The sequence below is a fragment of the Mobula hypostoma genome, chromosome 7 (assembly GCF_963921235.1).
Source record: "Mobula hypostoma chromosome 7, sMobHyp1.1, whole genome shotgun sequence".
Classification (NCBI taxonomy): domain Eukaryota; kingdom Metazoa; phylum Chordata; class Chondrichthyes; order Myliobatiformes; family Myliobatidae; genus Mobula; species Mobula hypostoma.
In genome coordinates, this window is record NC_086103.1 from 120,791,623 (window position 1) to 120,812,571 (window position 20,949).

The following is a 20,949-nucleotide window of genomic DNA, read 5'->3' on the forward strand; positions in this document are numbered from 1 at the left end:
TCATAAAGATTCTGTAGAATTGCTGTAAGACATCTTTGCTCCTTCCCGCACATCCTTTTGTAATAAAGAACAACATACCATCTGTCTTCCTAATTGTTTGCTACACCTGCATGTTAGCTTTGAGAGACTTGCATAGGCTGCTTTTGAACAGCAACATTTCCCAGTTTGTCACCATTTATGAAATACTTCACTTTATTGTTTTGTGCACCAAGGTAAATGACCTGACATTTTTCCACATTATGTTCCATTTGCCTTGTTCCTATCCATTCACATGACTCATTTGTATCCCTCTGACACCTTTTTACATCCTCCTCCCAACAATTCCATGTGCTTTAACATCATTAGTAAACTTGCAAATATGTCGGCCTGTACATTCATGTGGATTTTGCATAGCTGGGACCCAATCCCTGCAAATACTGTAGTTTTCTCAGTATGCCAACTTGAGAATGCTCTCTCCCTTATACTAAATAACTAGTTATCAGTCCATGTCAATATTCTGCATTCAATTCCATATGCTCTAAAGTTGTTGACCGATCTCCTGCTATCTGAGTATCTAAATACATCACGTCCTTTGGTTTCCTCCTCATCTATTCTGCTGGCTTCATCCTCAAAGAACACCAGTTAACTAGTCAACGTGATTCCCCTTTCATAAATTCACTTTTACCGTTCAAGCTAAAACAGAAAATGTTGGAAAATTTCAACAAGTCAGGTATGTTAAATTTTGCATTCATTATACACTATCTACGTTTCTCAAGCTGTTATTGACCCTTGATTAAACCATGCAGCATAGTCCTGGACCAACAATGTTCTGTCTCTCACTTTTCTGTTCAATTACGAGCAGATCATTGCATGATCCAGTTAGGTCTTTGCAAGGCTTTGGAAAGATTTGAGGGGCAGAAGATGAGAGGCATGGTTGCTTATACAACTACTAAGAAACCATATCCACCAGGCCACAGCAAGCGGTAAATACGCGAATATACATACAAGGTTCAAAGTTCAAAGTAAATGCTGCTATTGCTGAGGCTTTTGGTGTTCCCTGTCCTCTGATCCCTCATTATTGCTTCATGGACAGCATTTGTTGTCATGTGGCTTTGGAAAGCTATCAATTGCAATGACAAACTGCCAGACTCAAAGTCAAAAGTAGCATGCAGTAAATTGACAAAAATCCAACAAGCTTTTCTTCATTAAATAAAGAACCAATGCAATTGACTGGATTATCTGATCCACAAAACAGCATCAACTGCTGTAACTGTTGGTGGTACCCTTGTTCTCACACTGGATGTTAACCGCACTGACAGAGTTGCTCATGGAAGCTGAGTCAGTGGCCTTGCCACCACTCACTCGCCAATCCCCCATCTGTTTTCTGTGGTTCCAGCAGCAGCAAACCACCCAGTCTTTGGGTCAGCAGCCCTGTGACACTCAGGAGCAGAGGTCTCACAATGAGTGAAGCCCTGGGAAGGAGAGGGGTCGTAGGCACAGGCTGGGCATGCGGTGGCAGTTTGAGTGGGGTAAGAGCAGAGGAAGTAGAAGAATGAGATTCCAGAAACAGAATTTAATATTTTATTTCACTGTTCCTGACAGTAAAACTTAAAGTCTAAACATCAGCAAACTCTATCATTCACCTCGGGAAGAGGTGGGAGTCGGGGGTGAGTAATTGGAAATGCATACCAGAGCCGACAAAGGTTGAGAGCAGATCAAATAAGCCTCACCCTGTGCTCAGCTCCTGCCTGGGTGTTGTAGTGTCAGGATTACCTGAACCAGAAACAACATCCAGCAGAAGGGAATCAAAGATCGCTTTTTCATACCCAGTGCCTATGACGGTGGCACAGCTAACAGAGTTACAGTTTCACAGCTCCATTGACCCAGGTTCCAGCACAACCTCTTGTGTAGAGCTTACATTTGTTCTCTGGGACCACATGGGTTTACTCTGGTGCTTGGGTTTCTTCTCAGTCCTGAATATGTGTGGGTTGGTCGGCTAGTTATTTCCTACAATTTTTGTAAAAGCAAAGGAGAGGACATACAAGGAAGCCAGAGCTAGTGGGAAGATAGAGGATTGGGGAGTCTTTAAAAACTTGCAGAAGGAAACAATGAAGGTCATTTGGGAGGAAAAGATGAATTATGAGAGGAAGCTGGTGACTAATATCAAAGAAGATACTAAAACCTCTTTTAAGTATATAAAGGGTAAAAGAGAGTCAAGGGTAGATATGGGACCAATACAAAATGAAGCTGGAGATATTGTAATGAGAGGTGCAGAGATGACAGAGGAACTGAATGCATATTTTGCACTAGGCTTCACAGTGGGAGATGTCTGCAGTGTACCGGACATTCAAGAGTGTCAGGGAAGTGAAGTTTGTGCAGTGAATATTACGACTGAGAAGGTGCTCAGTAGGCTTAATGGTCTGAGGGTGGATAAATCTCCTGGACTTGATGGAATGCACCCTCGAGTTCTGAAGGAAGTAGCTGGAGAGATTGTGGAGGCATTAACAATGATCTTTCAAGAATTGATAGATTCTGGCATTGTACCGGATGACTGTAAAATTGCAAATGTTACTCCACTATTTAAGAAGGGTGGGAGGCAGCAGAAAGGAAACTATAGACCTGCTAGCCTGACATCAGTGGTTGGGAAGTTGTTGGAATCGATCGTTAGGGATGAGATTACCTGGAGGTACATGACAAGATAGGTTTCCTGTCATGGTTTCCTAAAAGGAAAATCCTGCCTGACTAACCTACTGCAATTCTTTGAGGAAATTACAAGCAGGGTAGACAAAGGATATGCAGTAGATGTGGTATACTTGGATTTTCAGAAGGCCTTTGACAAGGTGCCGCTCATGAGGCTGCTTAACAAGATAAGAGCCCGTGGAATTGCAGGGAAGTTACTAGTGTGGGTGGAGCATTGGCTGGTCAGCAGAAAACAGAGTGGGAATAAAGGAATCTTATTCTGGCTGGCTGCCAGTTACCAGTGGAGTCCCACAGGGGTTGATGTTTGGACCGCTGCTTTTTACGATGCATGTCAATGATTTGGACTATGATATTAATGGGTTTGTGGCTAAATTTGCCAATGATACAAAGATAAGTGGAGGAGCAGGTTGTGTTGAGGAAACAGAGAGCCTGCAGAGAGACTTAAATAGCTTAGGGCAATGGGCAAAGAAGTGGTAAATGAAATACAATGTGGGAAAGTGTATGATCACGCACTTTGGTGGAAGAAATAAACAGGCAGACTATTATTTGGATGGGGAGAGAATTCAAAATGCAGATATGCCAAGGAACTTGGGAGTCCTTGTGCAAGATACCTGAAAGGTTAACCTCCAGGTTGAGTCTGTTGTGAAGAAGGCGAATGCAATGTTGGCATTCATTTCTAGAGGTATAGAATATAAGAGCAGAGATGTGATGTTGAGGCTCTATACAGCGGTCCCCAACCACCGGGCCGCAGAGCACGTGCCACCGGGCCGTGAGGAAACAATACGAGTCAGCTGCACCTTTCCTCATTCCCTGTCACGTCCACTGTTGAGCCTGAACGTATGCGAGGTCATTACCCGCGCATCATCCATGTCAGCGCAGGAAGGAGATCAACTCTTCGACCTTGCAAATGACGGCGGGCTCAAAAGTATGTTTGACATAGCATCTCTGCTGGTATTCTGGATCAAAGTCAAGGCTAAATATCCTGAGATAGCCACGAAAGCACTGAAAACGTTGCTTCCATTTCCAACGTATCTCTGCAATGAATGCAGAAAACTAAATCGCGGAATAGACTGGACATAAGGAACCCCCTTCAAGTATTGCTGTCTCCGACCACCCCTCGATAGGACCGTCTCCTTGCAGGGAAACAGCGATATTGGTGTGTTGCAATGATTTTATATGTTCATACAGGGAAAATATGTGCAGTGTGTTTAATATCCAAACGTTACTATGATGCATATTGACTTATATAACCATATAACAATTACAGCACGGAAACTGGCCACCTCTGCCCTTCTAGTCCGTGCCGAACGCTACTCTCACCTAGTCCCGCTGACCTGCACTCAGCCCATAACCCTCCATTCCTTTCCTGTCCATATACCTATCCATTTTTTCTTTAAATGGTAATATCGAACCTGCCTCTACCACTTCTATTGGAAGTTCGTTCAACACTTACTTCAAGCTCCCCTGTCCTCTCCTGATAATTGACTTCTCGCTATATTCATGCGAGGAAAATATGCGCTGTGTGTTTAATATTAAATTCGTTAGATAAACCTTTTTAGAAACGAAATTAAGTGCATTAGCCACTTATCACTTATATTCCGGTCGTGATTAACAACTGCCCTCCTCCCCCGTACAGAATCGCCAAAAAGGATTTGTGGAAAAAAAATCGGGAGGTACACGCATGCGCACTGGTGCCTGCGCAAGGCGTCATGGTCATTGTAGTCTTTCTCGGTGTGAACAGCGTATTTGACCGCTACTCTTGTCCGTTAGCAACCCTACCCCCCCTCCCCCGCCACCCCCCCCCCCGTCTGCTGGTCCGAAAGAATATTGTCAATATTAAACCAGTCCGCAATGCAAAAAGGATTGGGGACCCCTGATCTGTAAGGCACTCATGAGACCACACTTGGAGTATTGTGTGCAGTTTTGGACTCCTTATTTTAGAAAGGATATACTGACATTGGAGAGGGTTCAGAGAAGATTCACGAGAATGATTCCAGGAATGAAAGGGTTACCTTATGAGGAACGTCTGGCAGCACTTGGGTTGTATTCCCTGGAGTTCAGGAGAATGAGGGGAGATTTCATAGAAACATTCCGAGTGTTAAAAGGCCTGAACGGATTAGATATGGCAAAGCTATTTCCCATAGTAGGGGATTCTAGGACAAGAAGGCAGGACCTCAGGATTGAAGGACAACCTTTTAGAACTGAGATGTAGAGAAATTACTTTAGTCAGACGGTGGTAAATCTGTGGAATTTGTTGCCAAAAGCGGCTGTGGAGGCCAAGTCATTGGGTGAATTTAAGGCAGAGATAGAAAGGTTCTTGATTAGCCAGGGCATCAAAGGGTATGGAGTGAAAGCAGGAGAGTGGGGATGACTGGAAGAATTGGATCAGCCCATGATTGAATGGCAGAGCAGACTCAGTGGGCCAAATGGCCGACTTCTACTCCTAAATCTTATGGTCTTATGGTCTATAAGTTGCTTGTAATGTCTAGGTAAATGACAGAATCTAAAATAAAGGTGAAAGAAATCAAATGCTTTCCATTACTTTCCAATGGCTTTCTTAAACCAATTATATCCCAAGGCAAAGGAAAGATTGTTTTTATGCTGACTCTGAACTAAATTAGAGCACTGAAGTATCTCAAGGCATATGTAGTACCTCAGGGAAAGGAGAAGATGGGCAGGAAGGAAATAATTTTGCAATCAAAAATAACCCAAACAACACTAAAACATCTAAATGGGCAGATATTTGTCCTATTCTAAAATAAGTTAAATATTTAGCTGTGATCTACCCGCATCGCTATTAGGTAAACAGCAATTTTTCCCTCTGCTCTCTGTTGCTCTGCTTACTTCCACCCTCCACCCCGTCTCCCTCTTCTCCACTACACAGCCTGCCTTCACTTTCTCCTCATGCACTCCACACCATTCTGTCCTTCCTCCCCCACACCAGATGGGAACAAGGGAGATGAACAGGAGTGAGATAAATCTGCTGGTTGAATGCTGTCAGAACAGCCTCACATGCAACATCAGCAAGAACTAAAGAATTGATTGATCATGGACTTCAGGAAGGGGAAGTCAGGGAACACATAACCGTCCTCATTGAGGGGTCATTCATGGAAAGGGTGAGCTGCTTTAAGAACCTGGGCATCAACATCTCTGAGATACTGTCCCGGCCCAACACATTAATGCAATCATGATAAGGGGACGCTTGAGACTCTACTTCATGAGGAATTTGAGGGGATTTGGTATGTCGCTAAAGACTCTTCGAAATTACTATAGATGTCTGATGCAGAGGATTTTGATTGGTTGTATCACAGCCTGATAAGGATTGCAAGGGAGTCCAAAGGATTGTGGACTCAGCCAACTCCATCACCAGCACAACCCTCCCTACCACTGAGGACATCAACAAGACATGATGCCTCAAGAAGGCATCATCCATCATTAAATATCCTCACCATTTGGACATGCCCTCTCTTTTATTTCTGCCGTTAGGGAGGAGGTACAGGAGCCTGAAGACTCACACTAAACTCTTCAGAAGCAGCTTCTTCCCCTCTGCCCTAAACTCATGAGCACTACCTCATTATTCCCCCTTTTTAGCATTATTGTTTTATTCTGTAATTTATAGCACTTTTGTCTTTGCATTATATTGCGGCCACAAAACAAACTTCATGTCACATAAGCCACTGCTAAAACTTGATTCTGCTTCTGAAATCCCTCTGCTTCTTCTCAGTAGCCAGTCTCCTCCTGCTTGCACTCCACAATGTTCTCCCCTTTCTCCATGTTGCCGCTCATGCCTACCTACCTTGCAGAGTCCTCTCAAGGCATTGATGGCCTGAGGCCTGGTAGGTTCCTAACTCTCCTTGTTCTAACTGATCGGCGGCTGGTCCTCTCTTTGGAAAATTCAAGTCTCTGCAATTGATAATCCGGGGACTACAATATCTTAGTATTGCTGCATTTACTACTTCGTTAAATTTAAATCCAAAAAACAAATGGCTTCTAATTTATATGAAAGCTGTAAATTGATATTATTCTTTTCTATAATTTGAAAACCCTTGCAGTTTCTTCGGAACATTTTAGGCTGTTTCCATGCTTTAGATGCTTCTGATTTCTTCATTAACAAATTTTTGATATCTCCACATGGAGAAGGAGAGGCAAGTGCCACGAACAACTGGAGAATTGAGTAAAATAATCTGCATTGGAAAGGAATCTCTAAAGAAGAAGGTTTCTTCCAGGAAGCCTAATTATTTCAATGGAGTTAATTAACATGCTTTTGGTAGGCTGTGACCAAGATGGATAGCATTGTGCACTGTGATTCAAGAACTGCGGTGACACCATACTGATGCACTGCATGGCTCAGTCAAGGTCAATGTGGCTTCTTAGCTTTAGGCTCCTTGTCATCTGTCACAAAATATACCTGCAGGTGACTGATACAGGAGAATCATTTACCTACATCACCTTGCAGTCCCCTTCACATGACTACAGTGCCTTCATGAATTGCAAGGCACTTGATTAACATGCAGTGAGTGTGTGATGAGCAGCAGTGCATCACATAAATTAGTTCCTGATTTCCTGACAGAGGCCCCAAGGAGTTTAGAAAGTACTGGGGAGTATTTAAAAAATGAAATTGGGTGACAAAGAGGAGGTATGAAATATTAGTAGGTTTTATGATTTTGTACTTACCTGAGTATTTTATAGTATATTGACATGAGGGTAAATAAGGAAAGAGGAGGGGCAAGTGGAGACCAAATTGGCAAAACATGCTTGGAGTCACAAAACATAGGTTAAGTCTGAAATGAATACTTCTCATCTGTATCTAGTAAGGAGAGGGACATAGAAGTTGGATAATTCAGGAAGTGTACACTTCTAGATGCCACAATGATGTGATTAAAATGGGGAGAATACAAAAGAGGTTTGCCAGGATATTGCCAGGGAAGCAATGTTCCAGCAACGTGGAGACACTGGAAAGGCTTGATTTGTTTTTATGCAGCAGAGAAAGTTGGAATAGAAGATAAAAAGATGCAGAATGATCAGGGGCATACATAATGGGTAAGTTTTCCCTGCAGTAGAGAGATTTCCTGGGAAATTGAGAGGATCTTTAGAGTGGACTCTTTCATCCAGAAGGTGGGTGGAATCTGGAACAGCTTGTATGAGTGGATAGTAGAGGCACAAGCTCGCACAGTGCTGAAGAAGTATGTAGACAAGCACTTAATTCACCAAGGCATAGAAAGCTATGGACCAAGAGTTAGTAAATGAGATTAGTGTAGATAGGTACTTTTTGGTCAGCATGGCATGGTTTATCAGAGTGCCTGTTTTTATGCTGCATGACTGCAAAACAATGAACACAAAACAGACTATGGCTTCTTGAATGCAAAATCTTCATTAATGGTTTTCTTCAATTTGATTCCCGTACAGTGAAACCTATGCCCAACCTATCCCAGAACGCTCTCATTCTCAAATTAATCTCAACTGCAAAAACACTCTTCATAATATTCAAGTCAACATAGACTGCAAGACCAGAACCGGTACAGAAAGCTTCTCTGTCCAGCCAAACATTGATAATCACCCTTGTTGGAAAGCTTAAGGCATAATTAGGTTTTTTCTCCATAAGAACTGTCTTACAAAGTGCCTGCCAACAACTGTAGCATTAGGGGTGGGGAACCATGTGGTTCTTGAGAAACTTATGATTAGAATATGATGTTGTGGGTCAGGTAAAGGCTTCCGTAATTTACAGTCTAGCAAATTTCTACTTCCATCTCTTAGGCAGGGCTGGGTTCATGAGTTGCATTGGTCCACATACATTCTCATGGCTAGAAATAAAATCGGATTCTATTTCCATAGCGCAATCATTCTATACTAGATTGCAGATAATCTTATTCATAAATTCTATATCTCTGACCTTTACACCAGAGTTTGATTAGGCTTATCTATTGTAGGCTGTTTCCTGGAGCCTTTAGCATCAGAGGCCGTTTCTGCTGTTTTGTGCTTTGTGCGTCATGTGCTGTAGAAATATTAAAAATACCAGATATGCCTCACAGTGCAAAAATTTCTTTGCTGGTGCTTGGACATATCTGATGGAGCAAGAGTGCCCTCTCTAAAGGACTGCTCTTCTCTTTCTGCCTACAGGAAGTTCACTGGCAAAATAAAAGTGGCCAAGTGGTAAATTAGCACTGCAACCAATTCGTATTTGGTTGCAAAATCTAATTGTTGGATGGCAGGTTCTTCCTTAGTTCTTGCTGATCGCAGCACCCTCACTGGATATTTAATATATTCAATAAGAAATTCAGCAGACACATTTTAGTCAGACAATGGTTAGAAAGTGTAAACCTTTCTTAGATTAACAGTATTATGGGATATCATATTAGGGAGAGCAGTGGGTGTTCACACAGTAGTTAGTTTGGTGTTCAGCAAGGGACAGTTTATTGCATGTTTGTAGGTATTGCTGAGACCACAGAGATCTAGAGATCTGACTGCTACATTGCCTAATACAATATTAATTTTAATGAAGGGGGCAAATAAGTGCTTCCCTTCATTTACATTTTTTAAAGTCCCACCCCTTGTTTAAGCAGCTGATAGAGAACATTGAAAATAGCTTTGTTCAATTTTGGTCTGGCCCTTTCTCAGATAGCCTGAGATGCAGGCTAGTTGCACAAAATTTACTCTGAAAATATTGACTATTACCCCCAAATTTGTCACATCACATTGCATATAGGTATTTAAATCTTATTTCTTAGACATGGTCCATTATTTTTGAATTCTTGCTTTCAATGTAAGTAAGCAAGGGTTTTTTTTCCCTCATTAGACACCCAGGGACTTTGCATTATAGAATTTAATTTCAATTTGATAACATCAATTCCTTGGGAGCCTGCTGAGTTTTCTTCAGTAATGTATTCCTCACGATATGTATTTAACAATTTCAAGCCTTGTTTTGCATTGTCACTAGAGCTTCACTTCTACCACATTACAGCAAATTATTTCAGATTTGTTTGATTTTACAATTGGGAGATTGAAGTCTGAAGTCTATCAAAGTGATTGCCAGCTTCATGGTCTTCATCAGCTATAACAATGCTTGTGACACTGTAGCATAGTAGTTAGCATGGCTCCTTACAGTACAGGTGACCCGCATTCGATTCATGCCACTTCCTATAAGGAGTTTGTACATTCTCCCCATGACCGCTTGTTTCATCCAGGTGCTCCAGTTTCCTCCCACAGTCCAAAGACCTACCGGTTGGTAGGTTAATTGGTAAATTATTGTAAACATTTTATTGGTAAACCACTTTTTTCAACCAATGGAGAGATGATGCAATAGCTACAGTTCTACACACCTGGAGAAGAGGGATGCTTATGTGAGAATGCTGTCTTGGACTACAGTTCAGCATTCAACACCATAATTCCCTCCAGGCTTGACAAGAAGCTCAGGGACCTCAGCCTTCACCCTGCGTTGTGAACACAGAACTGGTTATACTATTCCATCCAATGCTGGTGTTCAGTCCACTGCTCCACTCTCTGTATAGCCAAAACTGTGTGACCAGGCAGAGCATGAGCTTTAAGTTCACTGATGATACAACTTTAAGTTCACTGATGATACCACTTTCATTAGTTGCATAACCAAAATGATGAGACACAGTACAAGAAAGGGATTGCAAACCTTGTGCAAATGTAACAATCCAACTCTTAACATCTGCAAGGCAAAAGCAGTTGGTTGTTAATCTAAGGAGGTGGGGTGGGGTGGCTGTTTACAACCCTATCAACATCAATTGCCTTGGCATCTGTATCACCAACAACCTCACCAGTTCCCATCACACTAGTGCAGTTATCAAGAAAGTGTATCTGAGGATATCTGGCTTGTACATGAGGATTCTTTCAACCTTCTACAGATACACTGTAGAAACTACCCTGATTTCCTTCCATCCAGTCCATCTTCATGGAACATTGCTTCAGGAAGGCTAACGGTATAGTTAAGGATGCCTGGCATTTTCTCTCTTCTAGCTTTAGGGACAAGATGAAGAAGTTTGAAAGACATGATGTCCAGAATGAAGAGTAGCTTTTTCCTCGCTATTGTCAGACTTCTGAACTAATCACCTCTCTCATACCCCGTTCCCAGTAGTGCTGACACTTTCTCGGACTTCTAATTCTACCCTCTCGGTTATTCCATTATTGTCATTTTAGCATTTCTTTGGGCACTACTTCAGATTGGATGGCAATCATCACATTATTCTATTGTTTTATCATTGTATGTATTATTGCTAAGTAACCCGTTCATTCTGTGAGCTTCATGCAAGGAAGGAATTCCTTTGCTCCCTAGAGTATATGACAATAAATTCATATACTCACAATCAACAAATAAACAGACCAGCATCCAGCAGCATTTTAGGAACAGCTTCTTCCCCTCTGCCAGTAGATTTCTGAATGGCTACAAACCCCTGCACACTATTTTGCTGACCTCTTTTGCTCTATCTATCTATTTATTTATCATAACTTACAGTTTTTTTATGTTTTGTACTGTACTGCTGCCAAAAAATGTCAAGGATAATAAACCTGGGATTCTGATTCTGAATCTTGCTGTAATGAAACCAAAGGATTCACTTTGAACTTGAAACTTTGTATTGGGGATGTAGCTCAAATCAAGAATTCATTAGAAGAGGGAGAGAGAGAGGTAGAGAGAGGGGGGAAGAGACAGAGAGAGAGAGACAGAGACAGAGACAGAAACAAAGAGAGAGAGAATGTGTGTTGGCTGATATGCGGGTGTATAGTTCAATTTGTCACATTTGATCTGTCATTCAAGCCCAATAACTGCAAGAATGGAAATCACATTAATTAATATGGATTCAAAACATGCTCGTTAGATGCCAGATGCAACAATGTCTTATGGAAGGGATGATAAAGTATGGAACATTTATCGTTGTATCAAAAGAAAGAAATTTTCCAAGTAATTGTATTACTCATACTGTCCAATTTTTTCCCAGATCACTTTGAGATGTTTGAATAGAAATGTTGTAAATGCTAAGCACAACTAATAGAATCATCATTGACATTTCAATTCAATTGAATTATATAGAGACTGATGCAATTTTCTTTTAAACTACTTCCACAGCAATGAATAGAAGAGATGTTATTGTTACACATTGAACTATGGCATGTGCAAGTACCATCAAAGTGAACATAAAATGTGGCTGTGCAAACTCTTGTACTATAAGCTGAATTCTGATCACTTCCCTGGTCAATTTCAAGAGAAATGAACTGCTGAAGCACAATAGTGAAATTGCTATTTTCCTATCAGGTCCTCTCTAAACCTGACATTGAGGAGCATGGATGCACACAATGGTGTCCATTGGCATGTAATATGGGTTGAACATCTCTCCTGTCAGTTTAGGCCACACATGTATGGCTATCCATACAGAAGCAGTGCAGCACAATTCTTGTGCCAGGTCTATTGTCATTGAAAGGGGATTTCTATAAGCCTGACACTGTGCCCATTTTCTTAAAGATTTCAGACTTCAGACCTTCCCTTCCCCCAGCTTCAGTGCCCTACTAATATCAAAATTGCTGGTTTGAATACGTGAGTTTGACTTCAATTACATAAATAAATCTGGAATGAAAATTGGTAATCAGTAGTGAAGACTGTGAAACAACTAGAATATTGTAAGAAAAATCTGGCTTCCCAATATCCTTCAGAAAAGGAAATCTGTCCTTATCTGGTCTGGCTTATGGTTGATTTTCAACTGCTCTCTGCAAAGGACTGGTAAATGATTTGGTTCAAGAGTAATTGGGATGAGTGATAAATGCTTGACTTGCTAATGACACCCACATCTTGCAATTAACTTAAACAAGAGACAGTTTTCTTCACTTTGAACTACTGACAATGCATTGAAACCAATTTACTATCAGGTCAAATAATTCTTTTGTCACAAGCTGAGTGCAGAGAAACTGCTTATACATAAACAATAGTTTCAGTTTAACAAAGCAGACATTGCCAGACTAAACAGCATTCATTGATAAGGTTACATGGATCACAATGGCATATGATTGTCATTTCACAAAGTTAACATTCACCGTGCCTGAGACTACCTTCCTGCAAAATTTTAGTTCTCTTAAGAAATGTAATCATCAGTGATATGTATGAATCAAGTAAGTTTTGCTCTGTTACAAAAACTTAATGAATTCTGCAGATAAAAGTAGATCTCCGGTTATACTAAATTACTTCTTATAAATATTTTTGACCTCCGAAGCACTTGCAGCAATTAATGCAGACATAAAACATTTTTAACTAGTCTGTATGCACAATTATCTCAGAGCACTTCACAAGGTGTGGGTAAAATGAAGGATTAGAAATAGTGAGGAAAATGATAATTTTACAAACAGAAACATTTTGAGTAGTTCAGATACAGTGCATGGTGGAGAAGAATCCTAAAACAGTTTTCAATATAACTGCAACAGTATAAACTGAAATACCCAATTATGATGATGCAAAGTACATGGGAAATCCATATTAAAACAATGTAAGAGGAGTGGAGAACATAGTCAGTGCCACAAGGTAATTCACAAGAGGAGTGAATATTATGATCTCAGATCAGTAGAGAGTACAAAGCAGTTGAAACACACAGTAGAAATCCAATGGCAATGTGCCAATAGATAATATCCAAAGGAATCTCAGTTCAGTTTCTGTTTATCTTAAGCTCAAAGTATTATATAGTAACTTCATGGTGATCCCTGGTTTAATGATGAAGCAGTTTGAGATCCAATATCTAACATAGATCTTTTTGTATTCTCTGTGATACCAGGAACAGAGTCATTACAAGAGCAGTACGTCCAAGACACCAAAATGGGATTTGTGATAAATGCGATTTATTCCATGGCCCATGCTCTACACAACATGCAGCAAAGCCTATGCCCAGGGGTTAATGGGCTGTGTGAAGCAATGAAACCTGTTGATGGGAGAATACTACTAGAATTTCTCATGAAAATCAACTTTACCGGGGTATCTGGAGATTACATCTCTTTTGATGAGAATGGAGATTCACCAGGAAGGTACATTTTTATGCAAAGTTTTCCATTTAAGTGGATCATTTGTGATTATTGCTAAATGTTTTACTTTAAGATTTTGTCATCAATCTTGAAATTTCATAAAGATAGAAATTGGCCAATCTGAATAAGAGGTAAAAATGGGCAAACTGCATGAAGAATGTCATAAACTATCACATCAGTCAACATCTACTTCTTAATTCCATTGATTTCTGTAATTGATATTTTATTCTTTTACAGTCTGCTACATTATGCTGTTTGATACAGGTGCTTTCAATTTTGTATAAGCCATCACTATTAAATCCATTAAGTTATGTTGGTGGAGGATTGTCGAGTTTCTTTTCATGCCAATCAGCATTTGATTCTCATGGGTTTGCTTTGCCAGTTCTGCTTTCTCTTCACTTAGTCTGCTTCTTACCAGAGGAATTTACATGATGTGCATCAGGCACCCTTTCTTTCATTTTAACAAATTCTTTAACTCTACAAAGCCCCTTTCCCTCTCATGGAATGCTCTCAATCTGCACCTAAGATACAGTATTACCTCCTAAAATATCACTCATTATCTCATTACTCTATCAAGTTTTGAGTGCGAATCTACCCACTTTATCATTAAATAGTCTGTTTCCTAAGTGTTCTCTGGCAGGCATTTGGTCCATTTAACTGACATGATTTTACAACAATATTTCCTTCATAATTAAGCTTCCTGAACATGCTGTTGAAGGCTTTCACCCACCAGCCTTCCCCCCCACAACCCTACCATCTTCCTACTCCCACCTATCATTTTGCTCTAATATTATCCCATTCAATATTTTGGGTAATCCAAAGCCCACAGTATCACTACTCTGTATTTCAGAAACATCTCTGAAAATTCTCTCTTCAGATTTACTTCCATAATTCCCCCTTTGGATGCCTGTCGAAAACACTATTGATCCAAGCATATATTTTTCACTTCCCTAACACAATGGATTCTATCCATAATTCTTCAGGGATCTCCTCAAATGACATCTTTCCTAATCAGCACAGCGAGCCAACTCACTTCTCTTTTCCCCTTTCCTATCTTTTCCCATTGTTTTGTACCTATGAACAGTAAATTCCCCATGTGCTTGCCAGTTTCTGGTATTGTTCTTTTTTCATGTTCTCACATGTTATTTGCGCTCATAGCTTACCAGTATTACTCACCATACTTGCTATGGTACATACTAGCTCCCTAAGCCTGCTTTTGCATTACTCACAGTCCTTCTTGGGCTTCTCCTTTCTAATTTGGGACTATCTGAGCCCCTACCCAAAATGACATATTAGGGAAATCGTAGGGAAACAGTATTAGTCTTCTGCTGCAAGTTTTTGTCTGAGCTGTAGTGCAGAGTGTACCCAGCTCACTCCTTCACACATTGACTTTTTCTTTACGCACATTGACTTTCACTCTTTTAGACCTTGGAACAGAGAGGTGACGGAAAATCAGGGGTGATGACATGCGGGAAATTCGCACCCAGTTGCCTGGGTCAGTGACCATTAGAGAAGGCAAAAAATGGGGTAAGTCAGGGGAAGCACAGAGGACTGCCTTCAGTTTTGGGATGCCAGCTCAGCCTGTGGAGGGGAAACAGGCCTTGAGGCTGTTTGGACTTGAACATGGACTGGGACTTGGCTGAATTAGCTTGAGTTTGGGCGATTTTCCCCATTCCAAGTGTGAAAGGGAGAGAAGTTATCCCATATGTCCTCAGTACCCAATGATGGCCACTTACGCTCTGCTCTTCATTGAAGAAGGATGACTGATGTCTGAGTGAAAAACAGCAACAGGTTCTCAATGGGAGGCACCTCATAATTCACAGGCATAAAGTACAAGATGTGTTCATGTTGTTTAGCTGTTTTCCCCCAGAAATGAATGTACTTGCTAACTTCCGTAAATTGTCACTATTAAGAAGGAGTCAGTATTATTTTTCTGCAATTTTGTCTATTTTGTCTTCAACGTTTTTGCATTTTTTGAAGTTCATCCTGTAGTACTTCCAGTTCAGGTAGCATCTAAAATTTTCATTTCTTTCAGCACCTTAGCTCTCTATCCTAAATCTAGGATTCTTAGTACTTGTCTAACAAATTTTCTTGCATTTAGGTATGAAATCATGAACTTTAAAAAGCTGAGAAAAGGCACTTTTGACTATATTAACGTTGGAAGTTGGGACAATGGGGAGCTGAAAATGGATGATGCTAAAATTTGGGCCAGTAAAGATATTGTTGTCCAGTCTGTCTGCAGTGACCCGTGTGCCAAAGCTGAAATAAAGGTGAGTAGGTTGTATTCATATCATGAAATACACAAAATCATTTTGTTACTCAGAGCATCAATTTTCACCCAGTAACCTTGTTTTCATTTACCATCTTGTTCTAGTTAGATGGCTACATTACACATTTTTAAACATGTAGTTGACTGAAAGCTGATGGGTGTCTTGCAGATGTATGAAAATCAGGGAAGCCTATGACTTCAAAATGATCACACTTGTATAATCAGGGAAGTTATTGACGTAAAGACAGAAATTGCTTGAAACATCAGCAGTTCGGGCACCATTGATGGAAAGATCAATAGAGTTAACATTTCAAGCTAAGGACCCTTTGACCTGAAAGTCAAAAAACTCTTAAACTCTTTTCTTCATTCCACCAATGTTGCCTAATGTGCCGTTTTCAGCATTTTCTGGTTTTATTTCAGACTTTTGGCATCTGCAGCTTTTCTGATTTTCATTCACGATACAACAGAAGTTGAGAAGTCTAATGAGCTGATCAGACTAATAAATGGTCATTAAGCAAGAAAAGTTATCAGTCAAATTTAGTCATAATCTGGACTTCAATTCTCTTATTCTGCAAAGTAATTTGCTTAGGCCAAGTTGATATTCCTGGCTGCTCATTTTATTGTCCAACACACTGACAAACAGAAGCATTTCCACAAACTTTGAAGATGATTCTTTAGGGCTGAGGATGCTTCCACATCAGTTCTGTGAGTTCAGAGGTACCTACCAAGACCAATGTGGGACCCACATCCATGATACTGGGCTTCCATGTGCTCTGCCAAATTCTCTCAAGGGTGTCTGCACCATCCCAAATGCAATTCTCTATTTTAATTTATCTCAAATCAGGGATTCTGAAGAGTAAATCAGGATTTTGCTTCCAACAAACAGATCTTGAGAACATTGCTTGATATTTCCTCATTCTATCTGTTGACCTTTTGCTCTGCCTGAGCTTGGAAAAACACATGGTTTCAGGAATCTGGTGCTGGGCATGTGAATGATGTGTTCATCAGAACCAAGTCTCAGTAAAAGGGGTGTTGATCAGAGTGAACTTACAGATGTTGGTTTGAATATTTGTTGGTATATTTGGAGGATTTTGCAGAAACAGCATTAGTGTTATCTGCCCTGTCATTTCAAAAATCTGCTGCTGCAGGCAGTCCAGATCTCTGAAGTGTACAGGAACGTAGGGGTCGCTTTTGCTTGTTAATCCACGAGTTTTGTGTAGGCCTAAGGTCTTGATTTTTGGCACTCTTTTCCTTGGATGACCTTATACCATACATTGCAACTAATGGTGAATTTCAACATTAATGTTTACCTTAGCGGAGGCCTACAAGAAATGGAAAATGGTCCACGTTTTACTGAACACTTTGTAGGCCTTTACTATTGGGGCAAATTTGTAAATCAAGAGCAGGTTGGAAGGAGAACTCTGTATTGCCAACTTTTAGTGTAAGAACGTTCTCTTTCATAGTCGATTAACCAAGTTGAGAATGGCATGATCATACATAAGCATCATCTGCATACCATAAATCACCTACTGAGAATGGGTGAATTTGGCCTTCGTGGAGAGTGGAATGGATGTGATGTGGGTTCAACGGGTTTCCTTATAAATTAACTCCACTTCAGCAGGAAGCTTGTTGGAGATGACAAGTAGCACAGTGGTGAGGGAGTGTTAGAGTGAGGATGTAATCTTGTTTGACATCATACTTAACTGATACAGGCTGTCCCAGGTGAAGAATGCTTGACTTAGATATATATATATATATGTACAGGTATATATGATTGAGCTTCCATAATATTATTAAATTCAAAAGCCTAACATATATAGATAAATTTATTCCTCCAAACTCAGTTCCTCTCCCTCTCTCTTCCCTCTTAAGAGTTGTTCGTTCTTATTCATTTTATATCCTTTTGATGGCGTTCATTACACTGCTGTGGAGAAAATGGACAAAATCAATTTATGGAGAAGTGTAAATACAGAACACATTCACCACCCAGGGACAATCTGTAATGGCTCATTTGTGACTCCATTGATTACATTTCCAACTTCAGTGGCATAATGAAAGAGATGAAATGTGGATATGAAGTTCTTCTGCCACCAATGTCTTAAGCCCTTGATAGACTGGCTTTCATGAGCTTAAGTAAGGCCATGTATAATTATTGATGTTGCTGCCTGGATTTCTCTTAAAGGTGACATGTACATATTCATCGATCTGAGGCTTCATATCAACCATCTAGCATGATTCTATATGAGAGTGAGCCTGTGGATGGTCTGACATTAAGGTATCCCAAAAGGTGAGGGGGGTGGTGTCACTGAAAACCCTATATAGCTCATGATGGCAAAGCTCACTCCATGAAGAGGGTACTATCTTTCCTGCTGATGGTGTTTCCATTATCCTATTCTGTGAGCTGGATATCTCCTGCGAGTTTTACATTACTCAATATAGTGATCTCAGTGTCAAAATATTAGAATCCCTGGGCTTTAGTAGCAGAGCAACATTCAGGTCTGTCGATGCAGGGTCTGTTCACCAGGATCCTGATATCCCTGGACATCATACCGAGACGTTGAAGGCATTTTGTTTGACTTTTTTTTTGATGTAGTGTAGCCATTGAACATCTGTTATTATGCAGACTTGACAGAGCAGGGTCTTGATCTGTAGATCCAATATGGAGAACAGGTACTGATGCATGGAAACTAACATATACTCATAGGTCAACGTGTTTGTGACTGTCAGCACGTGCACTCTCGTATCCATCTACATACAAATCATAATAATAGTAAGTTATTTATAGAGCACTTTTCATAAACAATGTAGTTCTAAGTGCTTTAAAATGGGAGGAAGTGCACACATGAAAATAAAATACAACGGTATGTTAATTAAAAGCAAGGTTAAGTAAGGGTTTAATCTGGTGTTTAAAACTGTCAACTGAGTCTGCATCCCCTATTGTTTTAGGTATTGAGTTCCACCGTTTAGGAATATAGGTGAAAAAAGCTAACTTGCCAATTATCTTCTGAGAGAATTTGAATTTAAGATGGGCTCACGTGTTGTTGGGCACTCTGAGGACAATATGGTCTTACTTATACAGTCTCAAACTGGATTCCTGTAATGTGAGTAAATACATTTTCTCCCTGTATTTCCACTCATCCTTCCTGTATTCACCTCACTACCCATACCCCTAATATTCCTCAACTTTGAGCCTACCCTAGGAACACTTGGTCTGAGGCATCCTTATTTTTGATACCCGTAATCCTGTCATGTCCCCCCGTTATTAATTCTCCTGAAGAAACAGTATCATATTTCCACCCTCAAGCCCTTCACTTGTTTCTCACCCCTATTGTCTCCTATCCAAGTATACTGCCAATCCCTCACTCAAATCCTCACTCCAAACACAGTGTCCTCAATCTCCCAAGCCATAGTGTTTGTAGAGGATGATCCAGGACATATTTTCATCCATATCAATACTCATTTATCATCAATTAAGTTATCTGTAAAGGACCAGCAACTCAAACCAGCACTCGCCCACTGCTGTTGTGGCTTTAAGCACATGCTAATGGGTGCATTACATTTTCACATATTAGAATTATCTACATCTGGATAGTTGGAAATTTGACTTTTTGTGCAAGCTCACTTCGAATTCAAGTTCTGAATGACATGTTTGTTGCAGAATGGATGACAGTCTGGTGACAGAAGAAAATATTACTATTTTATCGACATGAAATATCATCAGCAGCTTTTAAGTGTAAATTAAAACTTGATACATTGAGTGTAAAAGATGGAAGAAGCATGAGGAAATAGGAGGGACAGTTTTTATAAAGGTTTTTGGCTCAGAGTTACTGCAGAGATATCAATGTCATTTGGGTAACATGAAGGAAGGGTGTAAGAGTTTGCAGTGTTTTACATATAAACAAGTCACACTCATGAAGATTTTTTGCTCCAATGTTTGTGTTCTGTTACATTAGTTCAATTGCCCAAAGCAGCCTTCACATATAGAATATGCCACAGGCAGAGAAATGAGAGGCAACTTTCATCCAAGTTCAAATTTAATTGTCATTCAACCATACATATGAATCCATCCAACCAAATAGAACAGTGTCCTAGGATGCAGAAAGCAGCACCAACAGTCACACACAGCACACATAATCACAACGGCAGAAAAACATACAGTCACAAACAAATATAGCCCCAGTTCCTGAGACTTATGGCTTGTAGATTGATGATGTATAGGATGCGCTGAAGCCACTCTACTGCAAGAACAAGCCCGCAGCCGTCCTCATTACGCACTAGTGCAGCTGCAGATGAACGTCATTCAGCTTGTGTTCCACTGAGCATACACTGGACAGCCAGCGGGTGGGGCCAGCCACCAACGCAGCATGCAATCCAGTGGCACCTCTGTTCTCTCCCACACTACCTCCGACAACTCCTTCCCTGGGTAACTGCAACAGGTGACCCCGCGGCAAGAGAGCCCGGTTCGTGCAGTAATGGAATCTACGTAGATCCCCCTCCGTTGGAGTCACCAATGAGCCGGAGAACCAAACTTGCAGTATTCCACAATACCAATCTCCAACAGGGTCTTATGATCACAGGAAAAACATCCAAGACAATCATTTTCACCGTTTTGTGGACCATGCTCTGCTTCTGATGCCCTCCTCCTGTAGCAGGCTGCAACACAGTGCGCAACAAGTCCAGCTCCACTACGATTGAACAGCTCGCTTGTGGGGTAGACGTGCAGTATTTCATGTCCTTAATATTCAGCAGTGTCTTGTGATCATAAAAAAACATGAAGGATGAACAATTACATCTTTGTATGGACCCAGACAGACTGCTGTGACTGAGCACACTGCCATCTTGCCAGAAAGCAAGTTCATATCTTCAGTGTTATTTCAGAGTTTCATATCTTCAGTGTTATTCACTATATTGGACCAAGATACTTTATGACTACCTTTGTATACAGGCATCTCAGTCTTTCCCTCAATGTCAGCAAAACAAAAGAT

At 40.6% G+C, this 20,949-nt stretch overlaps 1 protein-coding gene across 9 annotated transcripts in view; it reads left to right on the top strand.

Annotated features, from left to right (window-relative positions):
• Positions 1-20,949, top strand: part of grm5b (glutamate receptor, metabotropic 5b) — a 578,722-nt gene that overhangs the window by 414,440 nt on the left and 143,333 nt on the right. For all 9 annotated transcript variants that reach the window (XM_063053886.1, XM_063053882.1, XM_063053885.1 and 6 more), the window contains exons 5-6: positions 13,452-13,698; positions 15,797-15,965. In XM_063053886.1, coding sequence (XP_062909956.1) covers positions 13,452-13,698; positions 15,797-15,965 — 416 coding nt within the window. The remainder of the gene's footprint in view (positions 1-13,451; positions 13,699-15,796; positions 15,966-20,949) is intronic.